Consider the following 20,367-nt stretch of genomic DNA (forward strand, 5'->3'; position numbering starts at 1 on the left):
GGTTCAAAAGTAACATGTTCTGGTTGAATTGAGTTTTTCTGCAAATTCTAAGATATACTTTGGTGTAACTCCCCAGGGAAACATCAGATCACAAAATGGGTTGGTTTTTTAGCATTCCCGACTCAGGACACTACTAATATACGTTTGTTTTTCGAATCTGAGCTTTGGTTCAAAAGTAACACGTTCTTGTTGAATTGAGTTTTTCTGCAAATTCTAAGATATACTTTGGTGTAACTCCCCAGGGAAACATCAGATCACAAAATGGGTTGGTTTTTTAGCATTCCCGACTCAGGACACTATTAATATACGTATGTTTTTCGAATCTGAGCTTTGGTTCAAATTAACACGTTCTGGTTGAATTGAGTTTTTCTGCAAATTCTAAGATATACTTTGGTGTAACTCCCCAGGGAAACATCAGATCACAAAATGGGTTGGTTTTTTAGCATTCCCGACTCAGGACACTACTAATATACGTTTGTTGTTCGAATCTGAGCTTTGGTTCAAAAGTAACACGTTCTGGTTGAATTGAGTTTTTCTGCAAATTCTAAGATATACTTTGGTGTAACTCCCCAGGGAAACATCAGATCACAAAATGGGTTGGTTTTTTAGCATTCCCGACTCAGGACACTATTAATATACGTATGTTTTTCGAATCTGAGCTTTGGTTCAAAGTAACACGTTCTGGTTGAATTGAGTTTTTCTGCAAATTCTAAGATATACTTGGGTGTAACTCCCCTGGGAAACATCAGATCACAAATTGGGTTGGTTTTTTAGCATTCCCGACTCAGGACACTACTAATATACGTTTGTTTTTCGAATCTGAGCTTTGGTTCAAAAGTAACACGTTCTGGTTGAATTGAGTTTTTCTGCAAATTCTAAGATATACTTGGGTGTAACTCCCCAGGGAAACATCAGATCACAAAATGGGTTGGTTTTTTAGCATTCCCGACTCAGGACACTACTAATATACGTTTGTTTTTCGAATCTGAGCTTTGGTTCAAAAGTAACACGTTCTGGTTGAATTGAGTTTTTCTGCAAATTCTAAGATATACTTTGGTGTAACTCCCCAGGGAAACATCAGATCACAAAATGGGTTGGTTTTTTAGCATTCCCGACTCAGGACACTATTAATATACGTATGTTTTTCGAATCTGAGCTTTGGTTCAAATTAACACGTTCTGGTTGAATTGAGTTTTTCTGCAAATTCTAAGATATACTTTGGTGTAACTCCCCAGGGAAACATCAGATCACAAAATGGGTTGGTTTTTTAGCATTCCCGACTCAGGACACTACTAATATACGTTTGTTTTTCGAATCTGAGCTTTGGTTCAAAAGTAACACGTTCTGGTTGAATTGAGTTTTTCTGCAAATTCTAAGATATACTTTGGTGTAACTCCCCAGGGAAACATCAGATCACAAAATGGGTTGGTTTTTTAGCATTCCCGACTCAGGACACTATTAATATACGTATGTTTTTCGAATCTGAGCTTTGGTTCAAAGTAACACGTTCTGGTTGAATTGAGTTTTTCTGCAAATTCTAAGATATACTTGGGTGTAACTCCCCTGGGAAACATCAGATCACAAATTGGGTTGGTTTTTTAGCATTCCCGACTCAGGACACTACTAATATACGTTTGTTTTTCGAATCTGAGCTTTGGTTCAAAAGTAACACGTTCTGGTTGAATTGAGTTTTTCTGCAAATTCTAAGATATACTTGGGTGTAACTCCCCAGGGAAACATCAGATCACAAAATGGGTTGGTTTTTTAGCATTCCCGACTCAGGACACTACTAATATACGTTTGTTTTTCGAATCTGAGCTTTGGTTCAAAAGTAACACGTTCTGGTTGAATTGAGTTTTTCTGCAAATTCTAAGATATACTTTGGTGTAACTCCCCAGGGAAACATCAAATTACAAAATGGAGTGGTTTTTTAGCATTCCCGACTCAGGACACTACTAATATACGTATTTTTTTCGAATCTGAGCTTTGGTTCAAAAGTAACACGTTCTGGTTGAATTGAGTTTTTCTGCAAATTCTAAGATATACTTTGGTGTAACTCCCCAGGGAAACATCAGATCACAAAATGGGTTGGTTTTTTAGCATTCCCGACTCAGGACACTACTAATATACGTTTGTTTTTCGAATCTGAGCTTTGGTTCAAAAGTAACACGTTCTGGTTGAATTGAGTTTTTCTGCAAATTCTAAGATATACTTTGGTGTAACTCCCCAGGGAAACATCAGATCACAAAATGGGTTGGTTTTTTAGCATTCCCGACTCAGGACACTACTAATATACGTATTTTTTTCGAATCTGAGCTTTGGTTCAAAAGTAACACGTTCTGGTTGAATTGAGTTTTTCTGCAAATTCTAAGATATACTTTTGTGTAACTCCCCAGGGAAACATCAGATCACAAAATGGGTTGGTTTTTTAGCATTCCCGACTCAGGACACTACTAATATACGTATGTTTTTCGAATCTGAGCTTTGGTTCAAAAGTAACACGTTCTGGTTGAATTGAGTTTTTCTGCAAATTCTAAGATATACTTGGGTGTAACTCCCCAGGGAAACATCAGATCACAAAATGGGTTGGTTTTTTAGCATTCCCGACTCAGGACACTACTAATATACGTTTGTTTTTCGAATCTGAGCTTTGGTTCAAAAGTAACACGTTCTGGTTGAATTGAGTTTTTCTGCAAATTCTAAGATATACTTGGGTGTAACTCCCCAGGGAAACATCAGATCACAAATTGGGTTGGTTTTTTAGCATTCCCGACTCAGGACACTACTAATATACGTTTGTTTTTCGAATCTGAGCTTTGGTTCAAAAGTAACACGTTCTGGTTGAATTGAGTTTTTCTGCAAATTCTAAGATATACTTGGGTGTAACTCCCCAGGGAAACATCAGATCACAAAATGGGTTGGTTTTTTAGCATTCCCGACTCAGGACACTACTAATATACGTTTGTTTTTCGAATCTGAGCTTTGGTTCAAAAGTAACACGTTCTGGTTGAATTGAGTTTTTCTGCAAATTCTAAGATATACTTGGGTGTAACTCCCCTGGGAAACATCAGATCACAAATTGGGTTGGTTTTTTAGCATTCCCGACTCAGGACACTACTAATATATGTTTGTTTTTCGAATCTGAGCTTTGGTTCAAAAGTAACACGTTCTGGTTGAATTGAGTTTTTCTGCAAATTCTAAGATATACTTGGGTGTAACTCCCCAGGGAAACATCAGATCACAAAATGGGTTGGTTTTTTAGCATTCCCGACTCAGGACACTACTAATATACGTTTGTTTTTCGAATCTGAGCTTTGGTTCAAAAGTAACACGTTCTGGTTGAATTGAGTTTTTCTGCAAATTCTAAGATATACTTTGGTGTAACTCCCCAGGGAAACATCAAATCACAAAATGGAGTGGTTTTTTAGCATTCCCGACTCAGGACACTACTAATATACATATGTTTTTCGAATCTGAGCTTTGGTTCAAAAGTAACACGTTCTGGTTGAATTGAGTTTTTCTGCAAATTCTAAGATATACTTGGGTGTAACTCCCCAGGGAAACATCAGATCACAAAATGGGTTGGTTTTTTAGCATTCCCGACTCAGGACACTACTAATATACGTTTGTTTTTCGAATCTGAGCTTTGGTTCAAAAGTAACACGTTCTGGTTGAATTGAGTTTTTCTGCAAATTCTAAGATATACTTTGGTGTAACTCCCCAGGGAAACATCAGATCACAAAATGGGTTGGTTTTTTAGCATTCCCGACTCAGGACACTACTAATATACGTATGTTTTTCGAATCTGAGCTTTGGTTCAAAAGTAACACGTTCTGGTTGAATTGAGTTTTTCTGCAAATTCTAAGATATACTTGGGTGTAACTCCCCAGGGAAACATCAGATCACAAAATGGGTTGGTTTTTTAGCATTCCCTACTCAGGACACTACTAATATACGTTTGTTTTTCGAATCTGAGCTTTGGTTCAAAAGTAACACGTTCTGGTTGAATTGAGTTTTTCTGCAAATTCTAAGATATACTTGGGTGTAACTCCCCAGGGAAACATCAGATCACAAAATGGGTTGGTTTTTTAGCATTCCCGACTCAGGACACTACTAATATACGTATGTTTTTCGAATCTGAGCTTTGGTTCAAAAGTAACACGTTCTGGTTGAATTGAGTTTTTCTGCAAATTCTAAGATATACTTGGGTGTAACTCCCCAGGGAAACATCAGATCACAAAATGGAGTGGTTTTTTAGCATTCCCGACTCAGGACACTACTAATATACGTTTGTTTTTCGAATCTGAGCTTTGGTTCAAAAGTAACACGTTCTGGTTGAATTGAGTTTTTCTGCAAATTCTAAGATATACTTGGGTGTAACTCCCCAGGGAAACATCAGATCACAAAATGGGTTGGTTTTTTAGCATTCCCGACTCAGGACACTACTAATATACGTTTGTTTTTCGAATATGAGCTTTGGTTCAAAAGTAACACGTTCTGGTTGAATTGAGTTTTTCTGCAAATTCTAAGATATACTTGGGTGTAACTCCCCTGGGAAACATCAGATCACAAATTGGGTTGGTTTTTTAGCATTCCCGACTCAGGACACTACTAATATACGTTTGTTTTTCGAATCTCAGCTTTGGTTCAAAAGTAACACGTTCTGGTTGAATTGAGTTTTTCTGCAAATTCTAAGATATACTTGGGTGTAACTCCCCTGGGAAACATCAGATCACAAATTGGGTTGGTTTTTTAGCATTCCCGACTCAGGACACTACTAATATACGTTTGTTTTTCGAATCTGAGCTTTGGTTCAAAAGTAACACGTTCTGGTTGAATTGAGTTTTTCTGCAAATTCTAAGATATACTTGGGTGTAACTCCCCAGGGAAACATCAGATCACAAAATGGGTTGGTTTTTTAGCATTCCCGACTCAGGACACTACTAATATACGTTTGTTTTTCGAATCTGAGCTTTGGTTCAAAAGTAACACGTTCTGGTTGAATTGAGTTTTTCTGCAAATTCTAAGATATACTTTGGTGTAACTCCCCAGGGAAACATCAGATCACAAAATGGGTTGGTTTTTTAGCATTCCCGACTCAGGACACTACTAATATACGTATTTTTTTCGAATCTGAGCTTTGGTTCAAAAGTAACACGTTCTGGTTGAATTGAGTTTTTCTGCAAATTCTAAGATATACTTTGGTGTAACTCCCCAGGGAAACATCAGATCACAAAATGGGTTGGTTTTTTAGCATTCCCGACTCAGGACACTACTAATATACGTATGTTTTTCGAATCTGAGCTTTGGTTCAAAAGTAACACGTTCTGGTTGAATTGAGTTTTTCTGCAAATTCTAAGATATACTTGGGTGTAACTCCCCAGGGAAACATCAGATCACAAAATGGGTTGGTTTTTTAGCATTCCCGACTCAGGACACTACTAATATACGTTTGTTTTTCGAATCTGAGCTTTGGTTCAAAAGTAACACGTTCTGGTTGAATTGAGTTTTTCTGCAAATTCTAAGATATACTTGGGTGTAACTCCCCAGGGAAACATCAGATCACAAAATGGGTTGGTTTTTTAGCATTCCCGACTCAGGACACTACTAATATACGTTTGTTTTTCGAATATGAGCTTTGGTTCAAAAGTAACACGTTCTGGTTGAATTGAGTTTTTCTGCAAATTCTAAGATATACTTGGGTGTAACTCCCCTGGGAAACATCAGATCACAAATTGGGTTGGTTTTTTAGCATTCCCGACTCAGGACACTACTAATATACGTTTGTTTTTCGAATCTCAGCTTTGGTTCAAAAGTAACACGTTCTGGTTGAATTGAGTTTTTCTGCAAATTCTAAGATATACTTGGGTGTAACTCCCCTGGGAAACATCAGATCACAAAATGGGTTGGTTTTTTAGCATTCCCGACTCAGGACACTACTAATATACGTTTGTTTTTCGAATCTGAGCTTTGGTTCAAAAGTAACATGTTCTGGTTGAATTGAGTTTTTCTGCAAATTCTAAGATATACTTTGGTGTAACTCCCCAGGGAAACATCAGATCACAAAATGGGTTGGTTTTTTAGCATTCCCGACTCAGGACACTACTAATATACGTTTGTTTTTCGAATCTGAGCTTTGGTTCAAAAGTAACACGTTCTGGTTGAATTGAGTTTTTCTGCAAATTCTAAGATATACTTGGGTGTAACTCCCCAGGGAAACATCAGATCACAAAATGGGTTGGTTTTTTGGCATTCCCGACTCAGGACACTACTAATATATGTTGCATTTAGGGTTCCCGAGGCTGAAGACGAAAGGGAATGTCCACTCACGGATAGCTGAATCAACCAAAGTTTATTGAGCATCCAGAATTAACATGAGAATCCACAGCAAACTTATTAATCATGAAACATCATTCTTATAGTATTTTCAGCCTCTTTGAGCTCTACGTATTATCTCATTATTGGCTAACAAGTCTCCAAGGCACAATAATTGGTTAGTCCTTACATCATTGGTGTTCGTGAGAATGTTCACGTTGTAATAGCTAAGTAAATCAAGTATTATCAAATGAGTGAATAAAATGTTGCAGGTTATTACTTTGTATCATCCCGTGTCCTCGAACATCCCTGGGAACACTGCAAGAGCAAAGATTAGCTGACAGGCAAATATTTTCTGCAGATTGATGCAGTCTCTACTTACACGTGTAACCTCAGTTCTAAGGACCATCCAGATGATTCACTGTAAAAACCCTACATTTCCTCTCTTTTTGTTTTTAATGACGATAAAAGAGATTTTTCAAGAGCATGCATTTGAATCATATTCAAAGTAGGTGCAGGAGACTTACGAAACATAGCAAAAAACATAGCAAAAAATGAAGGAACACATTGCATACAACAACAGCAAAGTATAAGTAATACAATTATGCTCACACCATAGAAAAACAATTGTTTTAACCAAGAAATATTAGGTAACCAGCTAGTTAACCAATCAAAAGGAGAAAATTCATAATGTACATTATTTTTTATAGAAGCTTGTAAATTAGCTAATTCATCTTCAATAGTTCTGTTAAGTGAATGAAAATGCACAGCACAAGCACGTTGACCAACTAAAGTGCAAAATCCACCTTGACGAGCTAGCAAATAGTCTATAGCAAAGCGTTGTTGCATTAAATCTTGATTAAGTTCTTCAATTTCATTTTGCAAGTCTCTAATAATTGCAGCAGTAGCATTAATAGATTTCTCCAATCGGCATGTAAGACCTAAAATAGAATGTCTATTTTCTTGAGTTAATATTCCTGGGTATGATCCCAAAGAAATAGTTCCAGTTATTGCTCCAACTACTGCACGTCCAAAAGTATGCAATGAAGAAAATTGAGTATCAATAATAACTTCATCAGAACATTTTGATCCCAAGGCTGCACGTCTTTTTCTAGTTGGTAAACTTTCATAAGCACCCACTTGTACAGGTAACGACAAATATCCAATGGCAGCACATTGATAGTTTTGAGGGTGTACGTTAGTTGCATATTTATCAAAGAAAAACCACATTGTAGGATCTTTTAATTGCCATCCAGCACAGATTGATCCACCTGTGTCAGTATTAGAAAAAACAGTTTGAAAAATAGGAAAATTTTCAGGATACATTTCAGGTATGATGTTATGACCTTGTGATGTTTTAATAGTACCCCATAACCAATATTTCTGAGTACAATAACTATAATTCCCTACTTTATCTAAAATACGTTTAGCTTTTGAGTAATCAGACCATTGATTAAACCAATTATGACGAGCATAACAACAAAAACATAAGCCTCTAGTAAATTGGTTAATGCGAATATACTTCCATCTAACTGAATTTAATTCATTTGGAGGAGTAGAAAATAGCCAAGAAGAAGAAATATGTTGAAGTTGCGAAACAATGAAAGCAGAAGAATTAATTAGATTAGGAATAAAAGCAACTTGACCAAGAGCCATAGGAGGTTCATAATATAAAGTTATATTATGACCATGAATCAAAAACATATATTGAGCGTGACGAATCCAAAGATTAGGACTAAGAGGAAGAGCAGGAATTGTTTCCGAGTTAGTAGAAACCGGAAAAGAAAAGAAAAAGAGAAAACAACACATGAGAAAAAAGGATTTTTTCAATTGATGTTGATCTTCAAGGTGATTCCAAGGCAATATTGGAGGACGTTGCATCCTTGGATGTTTCATTTGTTTTTCCATGGTAAGGACGAACACACCGGCCTGGAATCCACACAGCTTGCTTTGTTTGCAAATCCTCAACTGCAGCGTAACCTCGTCCCCAGGTTATAAGTTTTGTAGGTCCACGCCAGGCAGGATCAGGAAGTTGACGAAAAAGCACCAAAGGACGTGCCACAGGATCCTGAATATGAAAATGTAAATTCACTGGGAGGTCTGAAAAGGAATCTAGAAAAGTTAAGTAATTCCACGCATAAAGAGCAATAGAGATCAAATTTTGAATTTTTCTCAAATTGAAAGGACCAGATTCAGATTTTACCAATTTAGTTAATGTGGCTTTGAATGTACGATGAGCTCGCTCAATTATAGCTTGCCCTTGAGAATTGTAAGGAATTCCATGTATCAATTGAATGTTCCATTGTTGACAAAAAGAATTAAAGTCCTTGCTAGTATACGCAGGACCATTATCAGTTTTTAATTGAATTGGTCGTCCCATTACGGAAAAAGCAGAAAGACAATGAGACATTGCATCAAAGGTGCGTTCATGTCTAGCAGCAGTGACCCACAAAAAATGAGAATATGTATCAATGGATGCATGTAAATAAGTGAATGGTTTAAAGGTAGCAAATTGTGTAACATCCATTTGCCAAATTTGATTAGATTTTGTTCCTCGAGGATTTACTCCCATAGGAAAAGGAACAGCAAATTGTTGACAAGAAGTACATCCTCGAACAATGTCACGAGCCTGAGATATAGGAACAGAAAATTGTTTAGCCAAAGATTTAGCATTTTGATGAAAATATGAATGACTAGCAACAGGATCTGAAAAAAGAGTTGTGACTTCTTTGAGAGTCTCATCAGCTCGTCTATTTCCTTCCGTCAAAGGATTTTGAAAAGGAGAATGGCTCCTAATGTGCTCAACATATAAAGGAAAGACACGTGCTTCCAAAACATGTTTCAAAGATAAAAATAAAGACAAAAGATTAACGTCAAGAGAAACAGCACAATAAGCATAAGGAAGAGATTGCATTGCAAGAAAAACATATTTGGTATCAACAATTAAGTTAATAGGTTGATCAGAAAATAATCTCAGAGCCAAAATAACAGCTGCCAACTCAGAACGTTGGGCAGATGTCTGAACAGAAGTGAATTTAGAAAACCATTGTTGACCATCCGTCCAAACCACAACTCCACGAGTGGGTGATCCGTCTGTGAAAATTGTTGATGCTTCAGGAAGAGGAGAACGAGTAAAAATAGAAGAAAATGAAAGATTCAATGTATTTGTAATAACTATTCTAGGATCTTTAGGTAAAGAATATTGAATATCACCAAGGTAGTTGGAAAATGCAATTTGATATGAATCAGAAATGGTCACAGAAATGGTCATCAAATGTTCATGTTCAAGTTTAGTACGAGTGAAAGCTATTCCATCCAGATCATGACCTATTAATTGCAAAGATCTTCGTCGTGCTTTCATAATCAATTCTTCTAAAGCCTGTTGATAAGGAAAAATGTTTCTAGGAGGAGAAGCAGACAAATTCAACCATTCATGAATATGAATCACTTTTTCATCCAAAATAGAATAAAGACATCCAGTAGGTAAAGGTGATGTAGGAAGAATTGCTAACCACAACTTTTTGGTTATAGACGCAATTCTATCAACATATCCCAATTTAAATTTATTTAGAATTTCTTGGAGACATTTCTTTTGCAAAACAGTAAGTGAAACCAAATCTCCAGGTTTTTTGGAACCTTTTAATAGAGAGAAAAGAGGTAACATTTCTCCTGTAGAAATTTTAAAATATGGACGAGCCCAATTGATTGTACCTAAAAGTTTTTGCCACTGAACCAAAGTGTATGAAGATTGCACCTTAAGTTCAGGTAAGATAGGAATGGAAGAAGATTGTAAGACTTTAAAACCCAAATAAGAATATGGTTCAGAACGTTGTATTTTTTCAGGAGCTATAAAAAGCCCTCTGCTTGCTACAATGGTAGTCAATTGTTGTAGCACTTGTTCTTCATCAAGATTTTCACCTGCAATTAAAATATCATCCATATAATGGAAAATAAGATAAGAAGGAAATTGATCACGAAAAGGTTGTAAAGCTTGATCCACAAAATATTGACAAATTGTAGGAGAATTTAGCATACCTTGTGGTAAGACACACCATTGAAATCTTTGTGTAGGCTGACTATTATTTAAAACAGGCACAGTGAATGCAAATTTTTCTCTATCCTGTGACTGCAAAGGAATGGTGAAAAAACAATCCTTCAAATCCACAACTAATATTTTATAAGACTGTGGGATTAAATTAGGATTAGGAAGACCACATTGTAATGGTCCCATTGGTTGAATACATTCATTTATTTTTCTAAGATCAGATAAAAATCTCCATTTTCCACTTTTCTTTTTAATAACAAAAACAGGGGTGTTCCATGGACTAGTAGAAGGTTCAATATGGCCAGCAGCCAATTGCTCCTGGACTAAGGAATGCAAAGCAATCAATTTTTCAGAAGATAGAGGCCATTGCTCAATCCAAACAGGTGTAGAACAAAGCCATTTAAGAGGAAGCGCCATCATCCAAAATCAAATGAGCATTAAGAAGAGAAAGAAGGTCCCTACCCCAAATATTAGTATGAATATCTAAAATGTAAGGATGTAAGGATACAGACTTACCAGCAGAGGTCGTGATGGCTATGGAATGAATGCTTTGCCAAGCATTTGTAGACCCACCAATGCCCCACAAGGAATTAACATCACGTTTAGGCCATTGGACAGGCCACTGTAAAAGTGAGATGACAGTAACGTCGGCTCCTGTGTCCAACAAACCTTGAAACGGTTGCTTATTAAGATACAAAGTAAGAAGTGGTCTATGAGAATTAATAGACTGCAAGAGGCCTATAGAAGTAAGAGTAGAACCAAATCCAGAATCACCACGATTTCCAATACCTGGGTTAGGTATTTTATAGGGAAGCAAAAGAAGTTGTGCTACAGAAGATCCTTTAGGAAGAAATTGTGGATTGTTAACCCAAATTTGCATAAGAATCACTCCAGTGTAATCAGAATCAATAACTCCTGGAACCACAAAACATCCCAATTTATGAGCAGAAGAACGTGGTAAGATTATGCCAACCAAACCAGAAGAAAGAGGACCAGTGTATTGAGAAGCAACCAATTTTACCTCTAAAGGAAATTTAAAATCCAAATCAGCTTGAGTAATTAAATCGATCCCAGCACTACCTGCTGTGGCTGAGGAAGCGCTAGAGAGGGAGGAGGAACAAGAGAGGGGGGAGGAAAATTCACAACGGGAAAGGCACTCTTTGTTTTCTGGGTGGGTGCCACACCCACCTGGCCGTTTCCCGAACTCAAACGAAATCTACACTGATTTGCCCAATGAAAACCCTTCTTGCAAATAGGACACTTCTTCACAGGACGCTCACTACCAATTGATGTTGAACGACAATCTTTCTGAAAATGCCCTAATTTTCCACATCTAAAACAGTTCCCTGGAGGCTTCCTCCCTCTTTGAATCGCTGCAGCCAACAAATTCATTTTGTATGATTGAGAACCTACATCCTGACAAACACGTAACATGTCTGCTAACGTGTATTGATTTGTAGCTTTTAAAGGCTGCAAAGCACGTTTACAGTCCACATTAGCATTTTCAATAGCCAACTGACGAAGCAATTCTCCAGCCGCTTCCTGATTATCCAACTGTTGATGCAAAGCTTTTGAAAGTCTCTCCACAAAATCAGCATAAGGTTCATTCACTCCCTGGCGTATGTTAGAAAAGCTAACTTTAGGTTCTCCGGCTTGAGGAACCTTGAGAAAAGACCTGAATGCACATTCAGAAACTACCGCCAAAGTTGCAGGAGGAAGTAAAACCTGATTAGGAATATCTGCAAACTGACCTGATCCAAACAACTGTTCCACTGTGTAAACTCCACCACTACCTAAAGCAGCTGCCTGAGAATGACGCAAATACTCACTTTCCCAAACAACATACTGCATAGAAGTCAAAATCATTCTAAACAATTGTTTCCAATCCTGCGGAATCATGGTATAGCCATTCTTAATTCCTTCCAAAAGACCTTTAGTAAAATTTCCAGTGATACCATAATCAGAAATAGCCTTCTTTAACTCCCTTAAAATCTGAAATGGCAAACCTTCCCACTCAGCAATCTGCTGACCTGGTTGTGGCCCTGGTTGATATTGAACCGGACACACAGACAACAAATCAGCTAACTCTTCTCCAGAAATATTAACATCTGATTTACAATTTTCTACCATTTTCTGAAAAGCAGACTTTAGAAGAATATTAGCAGAAGGATGAGGAATAGGAGGAAGAGAAAAAGGAGGAGGAATAGGAGGAGGTGGAGAAGGTGGAATGGGAATAGGAGGAGGTGGAAGAGATGGAGGAGGCTTTATCATAATGTCAGAAGGAGGAGAAGAAGGTATTATTTCAGACTCAGATTTAAGATCAAAAGAAGAAATTTCTTTTTCAGACAGTGGAGGAAAAATCACAGTATTAGAATGTTGAGAAGGAGGGGATGATAAGGAAGAAACAGAATCTTCTTTCTGACCAAACATTTCTACAGCATGCCGACACAAATGCCAAGCGTGCAAAACATCTACATCTTTCCTAGGCTCAGAATGCAAAACCTTGCCAACTTTTTCCCAATCTGACAACTTCAAAGAACCTTGTATAGGATAGAAAGGACAACTTAAAGCAATTTCACGGACCAGCCGAAAAAGAGCCTTTTGTGACACACATAACTCAGACTTCTTAAGAAGATACCCTAACTCACTAACATGCTTCCTTTGCTCTAGAGAAAGCGAAGATCCCATACTTACTAAGAAAAGCCCTTGGGCTGACGACGCGTCTGTCCTTCTCTGGACGAAGTACGGGTCCCTGTTCGGGCGCCAAAATGTTGCATTTAGGGTTCCCGAGGCTGAAGACGAAAGGGAATGTCCACTCACGGATAGCTGAATCAACCAAAGTTTATTGAGCATCCAGAATTAACATGAGAATCCACAGCAAACTTATTAATCATGAAACATCATTCTTATAGTATTTTCAGCCTCTTTGAGCTCTACGTATTATCTCATTATTGGCTAACAAGTCTCCAAGGCACAATAATTGGTTAGTCCTTACATCATTGGTGTTCGTGAGAATGTTCACGTTGTAATAGCTAAGTAAATCAAGTATTATCAAATGAGTGAATAAAATGTTGCAGGTTATTACTTTGTATCATCCCGTGTCCTCGAACATCCCTGGGAACACTGCAAGAGCAAAGATTAGCTGACAGGCAAATATTTTCTGCAGATTGATGCAGTCTCTACTTACACGTGTAACCTCAGTTCTAAGGACCATCCAGATGATTCACTGTAAAAACCCTACAAATATACGTTTGTTTTTCGAATCTGAGCTTTGGTTCAAAAGTAACACGTTCTGGTTGAATTGAGTTTTTCTGCAAATTCTAAGATATACTTGGGTGTAACTCCCCAGGGAAACATCAGATCACAAAATGGGTTGGTTTTTTAGCATTCCCGACTCAGGACACTACTAATATACGTTTGTTTTTCGAATCTGAGCTTTGGTTCAAAAGTAACACGTTCTGGTTGAATTGAGTTTTTCTGCAAATTCTAAGATATACTTGGGTGTAACTCCCCTGGGAAACATCAGATCACAAATTGGGTTGGTTTTTTAGCATTCCCGACTCAGGACACTACTAATATACGTTTGTTTTTCGAATCTGAGCTTTGGTTCAAAAGTAACACGTTCTGGTTGAATTGAGTTTTTCTGCAAATTCTAAGATATACTTGGGTGTAACTCCCCAGGGAAACATCAGATCACAAAATGGGTTGGTTTTTTAGCATTCCCGACTCAGGACACTACTAATATACGTTTGTTTTTCGAATCTGAGCTTTGGTTCAAAAGTAACACGTTCTGGTTGAATTGAGTTTTTCTGCAAATTCTAAGATATACTTGGGTGTAACTCCCCTGGGAAACATCAGATCACAAATTGGGTTGGTTTTTTAGCATTCCCGACTCAGGACACTACTAATATACGTTTGTTTTTCGAATCTGAGCTTTGGTTCAAAAGTAACACGTTCTGGTTGAATTGAGTTTTTCTGCAAATTCTAAGATATACTTGGGTGTAACTCCCCAGGGAAACATCAGATCACAAAATGGGTTGGTTTTTTAGCATTCCCGACTCAGGACACTACTAATATACGTTTGTTTTTCGAATCTGAGCTTTGGTTCAAAAGTAACACGTTCTGGTTGAATTGAGTTTTTCTGCAAATTCTAAGATATACTTGGGTGTAACTCCCCTGGGAAACATCAGATCACAAATTGGGTTGGTTTTTTAGCATTCCCGACTCAGGACACTACTAATATACGTTTGTTTTTCGAATCTGAGCTTTGGTTCAAAAGTAACACGTTCTGGTTGAATTGAGTTTTTCTGCAAATTCTAAGATATACTTGGGTGTAACTCCCCAGGGAAACATCAGATCACAAAATGGGTTGGTTTTTTAGCATTCCCGACTCAGGACACTACTAATATACGTTTGTTTTTCGAATCTGAGCTTTGGTTCAAAAGTAACACGTTCTGGTTGAATTGAGTTTTTCTGCAAATTCTAAGATATACTTGGGTGTAACTCCCCTGGGAAACATCAGATCACAAATTGGGTTGGTTTTTTAGCATTCCCGACTCAGGACACTACTAATATACGTTTGTTTTTCGAATCTGAGCTTTGGTTCAAAAGTAACACGTTCTGGTTGAATTGAGTTTTTCTGCAAATTCTAAGATATACTTGGGTGTAACTCCCCAGGGAAACATCAGATCACAAAATGGGTTGGTTTTTTAGCATTCCCGACTCAGGACACTACTAATATACGTTTGTTTTTCGAATCTGAGCTTTGGTTCAAAAGTAACACGTTCTGGTTGAATTGAGTTTTTCTGCAAATTCTAAGATATACTTTGGTGTAACTCCCCAGGGAAACATCAAATCACAAAATGGAGTGGTTTTTTAGCATTCCCGACTCAGGACATTACTAATATACGTTTGTTTTTCGAATCTCAGCTTTGGTTCAAAAGTAACACGTTCTGGTTGAATTGAGTTTTTCTGCAAATTCTAAGATATACTTGGGTGTAACTCCCCTGGGAAACATCAGATCACAAAATGGGTTGGTTTTTTAGCATTGCCGACTCAGGACACTACTAATATACGTTTGTTTTTCGAATCTGAGCTTTGGTTCAAAAGTAACATGTTCTGGTTGAATTGAGTTTTTCTGCAAATTCTAAGATATACTTTGGTGTAACTCCCCAGGGAAACATCAGATCACAAAATGGGTTGGTTTTTTAGCATTCCCGACTCAGGACACTACTAATATACGTATGTTTTTCGAATCTGAGCTTTGGTTCAAAAGTAACACGTTCTGGTTGAATTGAGTTTTTCTGCAAATTCTAAGATATACTTGGGTGTAACTCCCCAGGGAAACATCAGATCACAAAATGGGTTGGTTTTTTAGCATTCCCGACTCAGGACACTACTAATATACGTTTGTTTTTCGAATCTGAGCTTTGGTTCAAAAGTAACACGTTCTGGTTGAATTGAGTTTTTCTGCAAATTCTAAGATATACTTGGGTGTAACTCCCCAGGGAAACATCAGATCACAAAATGGGTTGGTTTTTTAGCATTCCCGACTCAGGACACTACTAATATACGTTTGTTTTTCGAATCTGAGCTTTGGTTCAAAAGTAACACGTTCTGGTTGAATTGAGTTTTTCTGCAAATTCTAAGATATACTTTGGTGTAACTCCCCAGGGAAACATCAGATCACAAAATGGGTTGGTTTTTTAGCATTCCCGACTCAGGACACTACTAATATACGTATGTTTTTCGAATCTGAGCTTTGGTTCAAAAGTAACACGTTCTGGTTGAATTGAGTTTTTCTGCAAATTCTAAGATATACTTGGGTGTAACTCCCCAGGGAAACATCAGATCACAAAATGGGTTGGTTTTTTAGCATTCCCGACTCAGGACACTACTAATATACGTATGTTTTTCGAATCTGAGCTTTGGTTCAAAAGTAACACGTTCTGGTTGAATTGAGTTTTTCTGCAAATTCTAAGATATACTTGGGTGTAACTCCCCAGGGAAACATCAGATCACAAAATGGGTTGGTTTTTTAGCATTCCCGACTCAGGACACTACTAATATACGTATGTTTTTCGAATCTGAGCTTTGGTTCAAAAGTAACACGTTCTGGTTGAATTGAGTTTTTCTGCAAATTCTAAGATATACTTGGGTGTAACTCCCCAGGGAAACATCAGATCACAAAATGGGTTGGTTTTTTAGCATTCCCGACTCAGGACACTACTAATATACGTTTGTTTTTCGAATCTGAGCTTTGGTTCAAAAGTAACACGTTCTGGTTGAATTGAGTTTTTCTGCAAATTCTAAGATATACTTGGGTGTAACTCCCCAGGGAAACATCAGATCACAAATTGGGTTGGTTTTTTAGCATTCCCGACTCAGGACACTACTAATATACGTTTGTTTTTCGAATCTGAGCTTTGGTTCAAAAGTAACACGTTCTGGTTGAATTGAGTTTTTCTGCAAATTCTAAGATATACTTGGGTGTAACTCCCCAGGGAAACATCAGATCACAAAATGGGTTGGTTTTTTAGCATTCCCGACTCAGGACACTACTAATATACGTTTGTTTTTCGAATCTGAGCTTTGGTTCAAAAGTAACACGTTCTGGTTGAATTGAGTTTTTCTGCAAATTCTAAGATATACTTGGGTGTAACTCCCCTGGGAAACATCAGATCACAAATTGGGTTGGTTTTTTAGCATTCCCGACTCAGGACACTACTAATATATGTTTGTTTTTCGAATCTGAGCTTTGGTTCAAAAGTAACACGTTCTGGTTGAATTGAGTTTTTCTGCAAATTCTAAGATATACTTGGGTGTAACTCCCCAGGGAAACATCAGATCACAAAATGGGTTGGTTTTTTAGCATTCCCGACTCAGGACACTACTAATATACGTTTGTTTTTCGAATCTGAGCTTTGGTTCAAAAGTAACACGTTCTGGTTGAATTGAGTTTTTCTGCAAATTCTAAGATATACTTTGGTGTAACTCCCCAGGGAAACATCAAATCACAAAATGGAGTGGTTTTTTAGCATTCCCGACTCAGGACACTACTAATATACATATGTTTTTCGAATCTGAGCTTTGGTTCAAAAGTAACACGTTCTGGTTGAATTGAGTTTTTCTGCAAATTCTAAGATATACTTGGGTGTAACTCCCCAGGGAAACATCAGATCACAAAATGGGTTGGTTTTTTAGCATTCCCGACTCAGGACACTACTAATATACGTTTGTTTTTCGAATCTGAGCTTTGGTTCAAAAGTAACACGTTCTGGTTGAATTGAGTTTTTCTGCAAATTCTAAGATATACTTTGGTGTAACTCCCCAGGGAAACATCAGATCACAAAATGGGTTGGTTTTTTAGCATTCCCGACTCAGGACACTACTAATATACGTATGTTTTTCGAATCTGAGCTTTGGTTCAAAAGTAACACGTTCTGGTTGAATTGAGTTTTTCTGCAAATTCTAAGATATACTTGGGTGTAACTCCCCAGGGAAACATCAGATCACAAAATGGGTTGGTTTTTTAGCATTCCCTACTCAGGACACTACTAATATACGTTTGTTTTTCGAATCTGAGCTTTGGTTCAAAAGTAACACGTTCTGGTTGAATTGAGTTTTTCTGCAAATTCTAAGATATACTTGGGTGTAACTCCCCAGGGAAACATCAGATCACAAAATGGGTTGGTTTTTTAGCATTCCCGACTCAGGACACTACTAATATACGTATGTTTTTCGAATCTGAGCTTTGGTTCAAAAGTAACACGTTCTGGTTGAATTGAGTTTTTCTGCAAATTCTAAGATATACTTGGGTGTAACTCCCCAGGGAAACATCAGATCACAAAATGGGTTGGTTTTTTAGCATTCCCGACTCAGGACACTACTAATATACGTTTGTTTTTCGAATCTGAGCTTTGGTTCAAAAGTAACACGTTCTGGTTGAATTGAGTTTTTCTGCAAATTCTAAGATATACTTGGGTGTAACTCCCCAGGGAAACATCAGATCACAAAATGGGTTGGTTTTTTAGCATTCCCGACTCAGGACACTACTAATATACGTTTGTTTTTCGAATATGAGCTTTGGTTCAAAAGTAACACGTTCTGGTTGAATTGAGTTTTTCTGCAAATTCTAAGATATACTTGGGTGTAACTCCCCTGGGAAACATCAGATCACAAATTGGGTTGGTTTTTTAGCATTCCCGACTCAGGACACTACTAATATACGTTTGTTTTTCGAATCTCAGCTTTGGTTCAAAAGTAACACGTTCTGGTTGAATTGAGTTTTTCTGCAAATTCTAAGATATACTTGGGTGTAACTCCCCTGGGAAACATCAGATCACAAATTGGGTTGGTTTTTTAGCATTCCCGACTCAGGACACTACTAATATACGTTTGTTTTTCGAATCTGAGCTTTGGTTCAAAAGTAACACGTTCTGGTTGAATTGAGTTTTTCTGCAAATTCTAAGATATACTTGGGTGTAACTCCCCAGGGAAACATCAGATCACAAAATGGGTTGGTTTTTTAGCATTCCCGACTCAGGACACTACTAATATACGTTTGTTTTTCGAATCTGAGCTTTGGTTCAAAAGTAACACGTTCTGGTTGAATTGAGTTTTTCTGCAAATTCTAAGATATACTTTGGTGTAACTCCCCAGGGAAACATCAGATCACAAAATGGGTTGGTTTTTTAGCATTCCCGACTCAGGACACTACTAATATACGTATTTTTTTCGAATCTGAGCTTTGGTTCAAAAGTAACACGTTCTGGTTGAATTGAGTTTTTCTGCAAATTCTAAGATATACTTTGGTGTAACTCCCCAGGGAAACATCAGATCACAAAATGGGTTGGTTTTTTAGCATTCCCGACTCAGGACACTACTAATATACGTATGTTTTTCGAATCTGAGCTTTGGTTCAAAAGTAACACGTTCTGGTTGAATTGAGTTTTTCTGCAAATTCTAAGATATACTTGGGTGTAACTCCCCAGGGAAACATCAGATCACAAAATGGGTTGGTTTTTTAGCATTCCCGACTCAGGACACTACTAATATACGTTTGTTTTTCGAATCTGAGCTTTGGTTCAAAAGTAACACGTTCTGGTTGAATTGAGTTTTTCTGCAAATTCTAAGATATACTTGGGTGTAACTCCCCAGGGAAACATCAGATCACAAAATGGGTTGGTTTTTTAGCATTCCCGACTCAGGACACTACTAATATACGTTTGTTTTTCGAATATGAGCTTTGGTTCAAAAGTAACACGTTCTGGTTGAATTGAGTTTTTCTGCAAATTCTAAGATATACTTGGGTGTAACTCCCCTGGGAAACATCAGATCACAAATTGGGTTGGTTTTTTAGCATTCCCGACTCAGGACACTACTAATATACGTTTGTTTTTCGAATCTCAGCTTTGGTTCAAAAGTAACACGTTCTGGTTGAATTGAGTTTTTCTGCAAATTCTAAGATATACTTGGGTGTAACTCCCCTGGGAAACATCAGATCACAAAATGGGTTGGTTTTTTAGCATTCCCGACTCAGGACACTACTAATATACGTTTGTTTTTCGAATCTGAGCTTTGGTTCAAAAGTAACATGTTCTGGTTGAATTGAGTTTTTCTGCAAATTCTAAGATATACTTTGGTGTAACTCCCCAGGGAAACATCAGATCACAAAATGGGTTGGTTTTTTAGCATTCCCGACTCAGGACACTACTAATATACGTTTGTTTTTCGAATCTGAGCTTTGGTTCAAAAGTAACACGTTCTGGTTGAATTGAGTTTTTCTGCAAATTCTAAGATATACTTGGGTGTAACTCCCCAGGGAAACATCAGATCACAAAATGGGTTGGTTTTTTGGCATTCCCGACTCAGGACACTACTAATATATGTTGCATTTAGGGTTCCCGAGGCTGAAGACGAAAGGGAATGTCCACTCACGGATAGCTGAATCAACCAAAGTTTATTGAGCATCCAGAATTAACATGAGAATCCACAGCAAACTTATT

General features: G+C 37.5%; 1 protein-coding gene across 1 annotated transcript; it reads right to left on the bottom strand.

Annotated features, from left to right (window-relative positions):
• Positions 1-6,398: 6,398 nt before the first annotated feature.
• LOC148044131 (uncharacterized) lies at positions 6,399-13,596 on the bottom strand. The gene is made up of 3 exons (XM_087723538.1): positions 13,548-13,596; positions 13,055-13,152; positions 6,399-7,586 (listed from the first exon to the last, which is right to left on the bottom strand). The coding sequence occupies exon 3, from the start codon at positions 7,543-7,545 to the stop codon at positions 6,748-6,750; it is 798 nt and encodes a 265-aa protein (XP_087579664.1). The 5' UTR covers positions 7,546-7,586; positions 13,055-13,152; positions 13,548-13,596; the 3' UTR covers positions 6,399-6,747.
• Between the last annotated feature and the right edge of the window lie 6,771 nt (positions 13,597-20,367).

The sequence above is a fragment of the Thamnophis sirtalis genome, unplaced genomic scaffold (genome assembly GCF_051295495.1).
Source record: "Thamnophis sirtalis isolate CommonGarterSnake01/CBP01778 unplaced genomic scaffold, rThaSir2_p1.2 scaffold_9, whole genome shotgun sequence".
Lineage (NCBI taxonomy): Eukaryota > Metazoa > Chordata > Lepidosauria > Squamata > Natricidae > Thamnophis > Thamnophis sirtalis.